At 38.5% G+C, this 11,872-nt stretch overlaps 1 protein-coding gene and 1 long non-coding RNA gene across 6 annotated transcripts in view; one reads left to right on the top strand and one right to left on the bottom strand.

Annotated features, from left to right (window-relative positions):
• The window catches only part of LOC309667007, a 361,110-nt gene that overhangs the window by 291,764 nt on the left and 57,474 nt on the right, over positions 1-11,872 (top strand). The window lies entirely within an intron of this gene.
• HBS1L (HBS1 like translational GTPase) overlaps positions 5,210-11,872 on the bottom strand; it is an 83,283-nt gene continuing 76,620 nt past the window's right edge. For 4 of the 5 annotated variants that reach the window (XM_082474662.1, XM_082474657.1, XM_082474660.1 and 1 more), the window contains 3 exons: positions 10,787-10,887; positions 8,153-8,297; positions 5,210-5,882 (listed from right to left, as the gene is read on the bottom strand). In XM_082474662.1, coding sequence (XP_082330788.1) covers positions 5,871-5,882; positions 8,153-8,297; positions 10,787-10,887 — 258 coding nt within the window. In that variant the 3' untranslated portion in view covers positions 5,210-5,870. Of the gene's footprint in view, positions 5,883-8,152; positions 8,298-10,786; positions 10,888-11,872 lie in introns of those variants that run through there. The other variant, XM_082474659.1, reaches the window with a different exon arrangement.

The raw sequence follows: 11,872 nt of genomic DNA, 5'->3' as shown, positions 1-11,872 counted from the left end.
TCTCTTCCCTTATAGGTTATTACAAGATATAGAGTTCCCTGTGCTACACAGTAGGACTTTGTTGCTTATCTATTTTATATATAGTAGTGTGTATCTGTTAATCCAAATTCCCAATTTATCCCTCTCCCCTTCCCCTTTGGTTACCATAACTTTGTTTTCTTTGTGAGTCTGTTTCTGTTTTGTAAATAAGTTCACTTGTATCATTTTTTTAGATTCCACATAGAAGCGATATCATATGATACTTGTCTTTGTCTGACTTACTTCACTCAGTATGATAATCTCTAGGTCCATCCCTGTTGCTGCAAATGGCATTATTTCATTCTTTTTGTGGCTAAGTAATATTCCATTGTGTATATGTACCACATCTTCTTTATCCATTCATCTGTCAATGGACATTTAGGTTGTTTCCATGTCTTGGCTATTGTAAATAGTGCTGCCACATTTATTTCATTATTAATTTACTAATACATATTTAAGTGGTTTCAATGTGAGAGAGAAAAGGGATCTTCTGAAAGCTAAAAGCTGGCCTGGCACTCACAGCTGGGCCATGGTGTTCTCCTACTGAACACTGACAATTCCTAAATCTCTGACATCAGACAAGGTTATTCTGTGCTCCTGATGAAGTGAGATACTGTCGTCACACCTGAGCACAGATCAAAAGGCACCGTGCAAACCATGAAAATGACTTAACATCGCCCTCTTGTGGTCAATATGCATGACTGCTGCTGCTTTACTGCGTTCCATTTCTCCTACCCCCTACATGAAAATTGATACCCAACTGCAGAATTACTCCCACTTTCTGACAGTGCCCAGTCCAGAAGAAACCCCTGCTCACCTGAGCCCTCCCTCCTCATTACCTACATGTGCTCAATTCTTCACACCTTCTTATGAGAAGCACCTAGACTCCACGGCGGTCTCTCTGGCTGCAACAAGCATCAAAAAAAAATAATTTTGACTACGGTTGTGTCCTGGTGGTCTTTGACTGATGACATCAACAAATGATGGGCATCAACATATGCTTGCTAAAGAATTTTCTACCATGATGTCCCCAGTCTTAAAGTGTTCAACTACCTCTTCATGATCTGGACATTTTAAATCCTGCTTCCCCAATCCCTTCACCCTCTCCCAGAAGGACATCTTTTGAGACTCTTACCCCGCCTATAAATAACGTCATATGAGTGATGAATTTGTGAGTTTCAGTCCCTCTAACTTTGAGTTTTATATATTTAGCTCCTGTGTCCCTTTGTCTTTTGGAATTTAGCGCTGCAGAAAAGACTAAAGTTAATTTTTTGTTTCTTTGAAGATGACTTTTGGGGGAATTTTGTTTTGTTTCCAAGATTGGCTTAATCTCGTTGAAATTCCTTTGTGATGTTTTACATAAAATATGGTGCAATCTTGGGTTCTTCCTGTTCATCATTTTCACCTACCTGCATTCTAGGAGTGGTTTCCAAGGACAACCTCTACATCATCAACCCTTCTGCAACTGTTATCTATTTTACAGGCTTCACTGAATGTTTAAATTTTGCTATTATGATTTAGGCTTCCATGTAGTCTCTTCTAACCTGTTCTGATTCTTTTCTCAGCTCAGCAATATCCCCTTACATCTCACAGACACCATGCAGCAGTTATTGAAAGAAAACTTTTGTTTCCTGCAATACACCTGAAAGAAAGCTTTTTGCCTGCATGTGCTCAGGTACTACCAATTTTGCCACAAGCCTCTTATTTTTTAACCATCTTTAAATAAAAAGAAATATACCCAAGCCCAGTATTGGAAAGTACTAATGTGTCAATTACTCCCACCATCTCATAGGTCACCTGAGAGCTAAGAGAATCCCTAGCAGCCAGTTGATTGCTGGTTCCCTTTCTGAAATGCAGGCACATTTGAATCTTCCAGGATCCAGAGGGTCACGCCAGCTCAAGAAAGACTCCAAATTAGAGCTGAGGTTCACCAGACAAGAGGACAGACAGAAGCAGTTTTAAAGTTTGCTTCTAACAAGTTTTCTCTTTCCTTCACTTTAAAAAACAGCCCCTTCACACACAGCATTATAATAGAAATAAAAGCTTGTAATTTTCTGGCAATACAGATGTAAAGAAATGAAAATCCTCCATAATGCCACCACCAGTGTTAATTCTTTCACTCATTTAACAATTGCATGTGTGAAGGACTACACCAATTGCTGAAAAAGAATCAGAAGCAAAACAGAAAAGGTCTCTTTCCTCTTGGGACTTACATTTCAGCGGAAGGAGAAAACATTAATTAATCATACAATATAAAATTGCACCCACGAAAATATTCCAAGGAGAGAGACAAGGTCCCACTGAAGCACACAGTAACCCATTTTCCTTTAACTAGTCAGAGCTGTCCCAATGTTCCACAGTGTTCTAATTAACCATTATCACATAGAGTTACATGGTTCATCTCACCCCTAGTGTGTTCGTATTTTTTTTCCTTTTAAAAATCTTGAATATCTTTGGCATTTTCAAAGAACCAGGTTGTAAATTACTCGATCCGTTATACTCTTGCTCCGCTGGCAAGATTCTAAACCTAAGAAGGCCTTCCGGTGTCTTCAGCAAGGGTTACTGCTGGGCTCCTCATCTTGCCACTTGTACCCATACCTCATGTCAATGTGTGGTTCTGCTGGCTTGTGCCCCACTGTTAAGATTCTCACTGACGTGGTTCTTCTTACTGGGAGTGGGTGGGTTCTAAAAAATGGTTTTTACTGTTGGTGGGATCTTGATGTTGCTACTTTGAAGGCTAAAAGCTGCCCTGTTGGATGATTTTGCCAATGCAAAATCTGCCCCCCTCCCTCCACTAATTCTGGATTGGTAGGAGATTGTGGCTTACGGGTTGAATTAGTTTAACTCAAGAGACTCTTTTATAGAAGTATTACAATTTTACTTCAGTATTAATGGTCCCCCCTCCTCACCTAGCCCCCCTTCTAATGTTGTCTTTAGGGTGCATTCCTCCTGAATGCTTTCACACTGTTAATTCTCATTTGTAGTTTGTAGTACTGAGAACGGCCCCTGGCTGAACTGTCGGCCCCATGACGACCAGCGCTCCAGAGCTCCCTCTGTGCATGGATATGGCAGACTCGCATTAGGGATGAAGGAAGGAATGTTTTCCTATTTACATATTTCTGTGACTATTTTAGAGGGAAGTTGGAAAATAATGACCCAGGAGTTTTTATTGAGCCTTCTTATCTAGAAGCTTTTTAAAAAATTAGCTGTATAATCCTAATTCCAATATATCTACGTTTCTAATTTTATATTTTTACATCATTTTTAAAAAGCTACTAATATTTCTATCAAAAAATCTTGATTACATTATAAAATGAAAAGAGCTTGACTAATGATCACAACTCCAAGAAAAAAATATGCCCTAGAGACAGAAAAGAGATACATCAAAATGTTAGCAGCAGTAATATTGATATTTAGGCAATATTACCATGGGTGAGTTTTATTCTTTACTTTTCTGTATTTCCCAAATATTCTAGAGTGAATGATTACATTTTAACAATAGTTAAATTATTACTGATCTGCATATTTATGGGAGAGAAAAAACTATGTCCAGAAATTGTTTTCTAAAACAATATTTGAGTTTCTAAAATTCAAATATTGTCATAAATAACGAACGTGTGGAAAAACACTAACAAGTCCAAACATGGATCTGAAATTTTTTTAAGCCAGGTTACCATAGAGGCAACTGATCCAGTGGAGACCCATGAAGAGTCTCAGTAAGAGGACAAAGCCACTTGTGTAAAGAAACAGTGTGACCATAAATAGGAAGAAGCAGAGACAAGAAGTACCTGAAGCACAGTGACCCAAAATGGATGTACTATTTAGCATGTTAAGTGTCAGGGGGAGGATTTCAGACCAAACCCAAGCTTGGGCGTGCTCGCCGGACATCTTGTCACTTAACCCCAACCTCCCACAGTGGGTTCTCTTAATATTACCACCCCTCAACAACAATCAATTGTAAACATAATGTAAATAAAAAGATCACTCTATCACAATTTAGGAAGGAAGAAGTAAACTCATTTTTACTACTGCTGCTACTATTTGTTTTACGCTAAATTTGTATTTAAAATTCTTAATGCTATCATGACCTTGTATGCTATACAGAGTGGATGTTTCTTGTTTTTGCATCCCACCCCTTCCCCCCACCCCCAATCCATTTCCCCTTCTTCATAGCATCCTGAATTTCCTTCCAACCCTTCCATAATTCTCAGCTATGCACTTTGGGTGATATTCACATCACATCTAAAGGATGCCCCAAGGAAAGTAATTAAACTCAATTATAGTCCATGGTGAGATGTTTCTAGGACTTCTGGAAAAGACATGTTCTTTTAGCCTGTCCTTGCCCTTGATGGAGGGTCTGAGGATCTAAGTGTGGAATCGCAGGGGGTTCCGTATGGAGTCTGAGGGCAAAACCAACACTGGAGAAGGCAGAGTACAGATTAGTCCTCGCCTGACACTGTGACTCGAGCAAGACCAGCTGAAAGTCAGGGCTACTGCAGGTCTTTCTTTTTTGCTTAAGTCACTTTAAATTAGGTTTCTGTCAGTTGTATCTGTTAAATTTCTGACTAATATAAATAAAACACTTTCTTGCCTCAGCAAGTTTACGCTCAACTGACAGCTACACATATACTTTTTAGTAAAGAAATGTGCTCACCTTGTGATCGTCCACCAAGCAGCACATTCATGTTCTGTACACTTTACCATATGGATGGTATTCTTCAATTAAGAAGCAATGCTGTTGAATATAGTAAGCCATCAATATATAAATCACACCATTTCCCAATATAAAAAAATTGTATCATATGGTCCATCAGAACACTGTCCCAGCCTCAGCTGAGGACAAAATCCACTCGAAAGCAATGGTACCCAGGAGGGAGCTCAACAAATACCTGTTAACTAAATACACCTTGGAGTTTGTTGAAACTTTAAAGAAAAACATGACTCTTACTCATAGGGGACTTACAGTCTACAAGGTATATGAGATAAAGTCATCATACATGTAATTATAAAAGTGAGAATGGGAAAAATAAAATTAAGTTATGGTTAGAAATGGATGAGATTAAATTTGATCTGCTATTAGGATAAAAAGCAAGAATTCAGGTGAAAGAGTGGGGAAACCCTCAGGTGAAAAAGATCCCATAAAACCCAAGTCCTACTTAGAATCTCATAAACATTGAAGAAACACAACACATTTTGTTGTTATGCTCAAACTAAGGCATTTTATTAGCTGGCTTTACACCTTAAATAGTATCTTGGTTACCAAAGGAACAATCTCCACTAACTGCAAGCTAAGCAGTTCCAAATGGCTGTTTGTTGAAGGAAGAACACTCCCTGCTCAACACAAAATACCTTTATTAGCCTTCAACAAATCTTTTCTTACAGTTAACTAAAAAACTGCTCAGGTCAAATATTAACTACCTCAATAACCCATTTTAGTTATTCTTCCTTAAAAATGTGTGTTGTAAGTTGAAATGAAAAGAGAAAACTGTAAACATTTTGTGGTTTGGCTGGAAGTAGAGTTCACATCATGATGATTCAATGTCTTCTAACACATATTTCTGATAACTTCCGTAAGTCTCAGCAAGGTAAATCCATTACTAACATTTCAAAGGAAAAGCTAGTTTTTTAAATGAAAGTGCAATATTAGCCTTTCTTTGCCAGTTGGCAACTTAAAATTTTTGTAGGAGTGATGAATAATACTTCTTTGCAGCTGATTATAGCTTGAATTTTCTCTCCCATTTAAAAAAAAAATCAATTGAACATTGTTGCTTTAACTGAATAACTGGATTCTTTCAAAACACGGAGGTTAGCTATCTCATTGTGTTTAGAAACATGGTAGAAATTCTGACCCATCAGTCTTTTATCTGTAAAAGAAAAAAAAGTATTTGCTATAATTTAACCAATCACATTATATGAACAACAACAACAAAGGGAAAAAATGGCAGTGGAGTAATCATTACATCAGGTGAAACTTTTTTGTTTTTCCTGCAACTTTTTTCCTTCCCTAGTCTTGTTATTTGAGATTTTCTATAATCTCTCCATTATTTTCCACAAGAGACTGCATCTTATTTTTATTTATTTATTTATTTTTGGCTGCATTTGTCTCCGTTGCTGCACGTGGGCTTCTCACTGTGGTGGCTTCTCTTGTTGTGGAGCACAGGCTCTAGGCGCGCAGGCTTCAGTAGTTGTGGCTCGTGCGCTCTAGAGCTCAGGCTCAGTAGTTGTGGCACACAGGCTTAGCTGTTCTGTGGCACGCGGGAGCTTCCTGGACCAGGGATCGAACCCGTGTCCCCTGCACTGGCAGGCGGATTCTTAACCACTGCGCCACCAGGGAAGCCCTGCATCTTAGTTTTAGAATGCTCTTTTATAAAGAATGTTTTGACAGTTAAATGTGATGCTGCTGCTGCTGCTATTAGGTAACATTTACTGAACGCTTTCTAAATGCCAGTCACTGTGCCAAGTGCTTTATGCAGATCATTTCATTTCACAACTCCAGAAGGTAGATTCTATTACCCCATTTTCATAGATGGATAAATTCCGGGAGAAATGTTGTTCTTCTGCAGCTAGGAGTTAGTGGAGCAGTAACTCAAACTTAGACTTAAGTTTAACTCCAAAGCCATTTACATGGTACACGTATAACTGAATTTTGATGCAACCTAAAGCCCTATGTCCAAAGTATCCATCCAGTTAAACGAACTGAGTAATTTTTATGCAGAAAACAAGCATATGAAGTAACGAAGCCCCTTTTAAAAATACATGCAGACCTCGGAGATATTGTGGGTTCCGTTCCAGGCCACCTCGATAAAGTGAGAATCACAATAAAGCAAGTCATAGGAATTTTTTGGTTTCCCAGTGCACAGAAAAGTTATGTTTACACTATACTATAGTCTATTAAGAGTGCAATAGCATTATGTCTAAGAAAACAATGTACATACCTTAACTTAAAAATACTTTATTGCTAAAAAAGGCTAACCATCATCTGAGCCTTCAGTGAGTTGTAACCTTTTTGTAGGAGTAACATCAAAGATTACTGATCACAGATCACCATAACAAATATAATAATAATGTAAAAGTCTGAAATACTGCAAGAATTACCAAAATGTGACACAGAGACATGAAGTGAGCAAATGCTGTTGGGAAAATGGTGCTTAGAGACTTGCTCAATGCAAGGTTGCCACAAACCTTCATTTTGTAGAACGCAGTATCTGTGAAGTGCAATAAAATAAGGCATGCATGTATTCATAAGATCTATATTAATCATGATAGTGTGGAAGAAATTTAAATCACTGAAATTCTGGTTCATTTCTGGCTATTTTCTCCAAAACTCAAATGTACCTTACATTATATATTAATGTTTCAGAAACATTACTGATATATTAACTGAACTTTCTGAATGAATGAACTGAGAACCAGTTATTAAAAAAAAAAAAATGTAATGAGGGCACTTCTGTTAAACAAAACCACTACCCCCAATTCATTTGACTCTTAAAGTCTATTCTCATGATTTGGACTGCATACAGATGTATTTTTCAATGATTTCCTTTAATTTTGAGCAATATTACTGGTAGAGAAGACAGTTTGGAAGTCTCGTTATGAGAAGATCTAAGATGAAACATTTTCTTCCCATCACTTTTAATCTTTAATAAAATTTTAAAATGTTGTTCTAATATAACTGCACTCCCCTTAAGTCATAAAATCTCAGTAATCATTCTTAAAAAGTAGAAAAAGAGGGCTTCCCTGGTGGCACAGTGGTTAAGAATCCGCCTACCAATGCAGGGGACATGGGTTTGATCCCTGGTCCGGGAAGATCGCACATGCCGTGGAGCAACTAAGCCCGTGCACCACAACTACTGAGCCTGCACTCTAGAGCCCGCGAGCCACAACTATTGAGCCCACGTGCCACAACTACTGAAGCCCATGCACATACAGCCTGTGCTCCGCAACAAGAGAAGCCACCACGACGAGAAGCCCATGCACCGCAACGAAGAGTAGCCCCCGCTCGCCACAACTAGAGAAAGCCCGTGCGCAGCAACGAAGACCCAACGCGGCCAAAAAATAAAATAAATACAATTTTAACAAGAAAGTAGAAAAAGACATAATAACCATGGATACATAATCAGTCACTTTAAAATACCTCGGTGACTACACCAGCAGCTATGGTAGAACCACTGTAGCGCAGCATGAATCTCCCCAGCTCTTTAAAGTCTTTGTACAGCTCAAGAGCCACTGGTCTTTGTGTCTGTAGCTCCACCAATGCATTCTGGCCTTTGGTCAACAATCTATCACGAAAAATAAAATGGATATCTAATAGAGGTAAAGAAATGTAATTAAAACCTGAAAAATATTTCACATTCCATCTTCACATCAACTTAGTTTTTCAAAAACTTAAAAAGTAAAAAGGGATTTTCTTAAAATGAAAATATATGTCTCTGAATTTGGGGGGGTTAGTTGAAAGAAATGAGAGGAGTAATTCTAGATTTAAGAAATATTAGCTAGTTCGTGAGTGTATGTGTGTGTGTGTGTGTGTGTATTTTTTAAACAATCCTCCAAATTGAACTCTATCCTTTGAAGGACGCTATAATCTAAAATACTCAAGACCCCTCCACCAAAGTCTTCCCTTTCATTCCCTCATGAAATTAAAGAAAGTGATGTGGTTGCATTTTAAGAAAGGAATGCAATATCCTATGTCCTCCCTAGTACAATCCTAATTGGTAGATTATGTGTTAAAAAGTTATCTTTAAAGAGGATAATCTCCTAGTGCCAACACACTACCCTAGATCTCTCTCTCCCTCCCTCCTCTCTCTTTTCTCACATAGGAAGAGTGGTTCTTTAACAGACGTTCAGGATAAAATCATGTAAGATTCTTCCACAGTAAGATGTTTGTAGGAAATGAAGGGAGATGAGGCACGGGCCTGATTGCAAACAGCTTCACACAAATAAGCAAAAAAACCAAGAATCCTTGTGCACGGGCCCTAGCAGACTTACTGAAAGAGGGAGAACCCAAAGGGGACATTCTGAAATGTTCTCTAATTCAATTTTGATGTGTTCTAGAAGGACAGAGAACACCATTCATAAACTCCCCTTCTGAAAGATTAATTCAGGGACAGAGAGAATAAGCCAAGGTTTCTAAAAAAAAGTATTCCCAAAATTCTAAATATTGGTTTTGGGCAATTTCAGCTTAAGGTCCCATTCCTTAGGAAGGAGAACATCTAATATACTCATAATTTGCATTAAGTTTGGTTCTAGAAAGTTTGATTCCATCCCATATAAAGCAATCGAGTCTACAATGTGCCAGGAATGGAAACAAAGGGGAAAGGCCAAATGGTGTTGGTGCAAAATAAAAGGACGAAGCTACAAATATGGTGACAGGAAAAACTAGCATGAGAATATATTAAAACCTAGAATTAGCATCATTGAGCTAGACTCTGCAGCAGGAGCAGGGAGGGTAAAATTCAGGATTACATCTGATGAGCCAATGTCAGATTAAGAATTTTCCAAATCACTTGTCTCAGTCAAACAGCCTGGCTCCTGCCAACAGAATTTATGTGACCCAACTAACTAGATTAGAATCCTGGGCCTGCCACTTGCTAGCTTTGTGATCTCAAACATGTTACACAATCTCTCTAAGCCTCAGTTTCCTCACTTGAAACATGGGAAACATAATAGTACCTGCCTCATATGGTTGCTGAGAATGTAAACCATGTGAAAGCACTTATGACAGAGCCTAGAAAATGGTGGCCCTCAAGGAACATCAGCCATTAGTTCTATCACACCTCCCAGTACGTTATGACAGACATTCACGCTAGAAGCTAAAGACTCAGGTTAAAAATAAAGAACCTCTCTTTAAAAGAGAGGTGAAGTAGCCTCTTTTTTCTAACTAACGGAGAAACAGGCATGGGTTTAGAACAGTGTGAAGATTCTTTCTTCTACGTGCAGCCAATCCTAAATTAACCCTCTAACCACCTTGGCCTCTTACACAGGTGCAAATGAGGAGGAACACCCCAGGACTGAAAAAAAAGGGGATTTTGGGTGGGATTCCCCATAGGGCTGAAGTGAGGAAAACCCCAAAGCTGAAGCAGCCAAGCCAAACTGTGGTCAACCTTTAGTTGAATTAGAGTAAGAAGCTCAATATTCTCAGGAAGCACCTCCTCTGAAAAATCCCGTGCCTATCCCAGCCAAGGGAGAACTGTCCACACCTAGACCTAGACATTAATGGTAAGCAGAGGGGACCAACATGTGGTGACCACCTCAGCCTAGGCACCAGGTGGACTTCAAGCAGAAAAAAAAGTACTTTCCAGGTGGGAAAAACAGTGTTTAGTTCACTCTCTTCCTGAGGTATTCTTAGCATAGGGCATGATTCCCATGAGGGGGTGACAAGAAAGTTAAGAAGAACAATCAACTGGAATTTGGGACAAGTGGCTAGGCATAAATCAAATTCACCTTCAAAAATGTAGGACTGATTTTTTAAATGCCTTCATTTTTACATCATCAGAATCTAGGGCTTGATACATATAAACTTATATTTACATTTTTATTTACAATTCACACCCATCACCATCATATATAACTGAAATTATATCTAGCATTCCTACCTAAACAGGAGCTTAAATATTTGTTTTTGTGTTTTCATCTAGTCCTTTAAAAAAATGATTTCTGGAACAAGTGAAAACAGACTTCACTTATAGCAAAGAGAAATATTATACAAATGAATTAATCTGTAAGGAATGTGCTTAAATTGTGTTTATTATTTATGCATTAAAACACTTACTTAGGCTTTTTCTTTGTGACTTCACCAGTGCTTTTGTTTAAGACGCTAATCAATCGTTTAACAACGGCAGGTTCACTGACGGTTTGGTAGTGTAACAGCACCTAAAACAAAAAATTGTAACACTACAAAGCTGTTCGCTGCAGCACCTCTGGCCTTTTACTCTGGCACTCACACGGAATCACGTTAGCCTCAGCACTACTGCCTGGGGTTGCAGGATCTCCAGCTGTCTCCCCTAAGTCCCACCACTCCAATCAGGCTGTCCCTTAACTCACTAGGGGAAAAGGTCATGGGAAGCAGTTCCAATTTCTCCTCCACCACCTACTGTGTAAACTTGAGTAAATTACATAACCTTCCTTACAGGATTATGACGTGAACTAAATAACAGCAGAGACAGTGTCTGGTACAGCAGATGTTCAACAAATGTTAATTGTTTCACCATAAAAATGAGGGAAGGGGAATCGCATGATATTCAGCAGTAACGAATTGTATTCATTGGTGGATAATGAGAGTAAAATATTATATGGGAGTTTAGACAGGCTTTGAAGTCAGGCAGACCTGAGTTCAAATCCTGACTTTACACATTCTAGTTGTGTGATCTGGGGCAAATCCTGTAATAACCGTTTTCCCCCCAATATCCCCAGCATCAGGTCTCTCGTCACTAAATGAGGAAAACCAGATAATGTTATTTTAAAGTGGTGCCTAACACATGGTAAACCTGAAGTTAACTGATGGCCTTATATATTAGCTATTACTGTTCACGTTTTATATGTAAGGAAATTAATATCAAATAGGTTAAGCAGCAATAAGGGTGCCAAGACCACTCAATAGGGAGAGAACAGTCTTTTCAACAAACGGTGCTGGGAAAATTGGATATCTACATGCAAAAGAATCTTACACCATATACAAAAATTAACTCAAAATGGATCAAAGACCTAAACAAAAGCATTAAAACTATGAAACTCTTAGAAGAAAACAGAGTGGGAAATCTTCTTAATGTTGAATCTGGCAATGACTTCTTGGATATGACACCAAAAGTAAAGGCAACAAAAGAAAATGTAGATAAACTGGACTTCATCAAAATGTAAA

The sequence above is a fragment of the Balaenoptera physalus genome (genome assembly GCF_965194825.1).
Source record: "Balaenoptera physalus genome assembly, chromosome: 9".
Lineage (NCBI taxonomy): Eukaryota > Metazoa > Chordata > Mammalia > Artiodactyla > Balaenopteridae > Balaenoptera > Balaenoptera physalus.
This window is presented reverse-complemented; position numbering and strand designations above follow the sequence as displayed.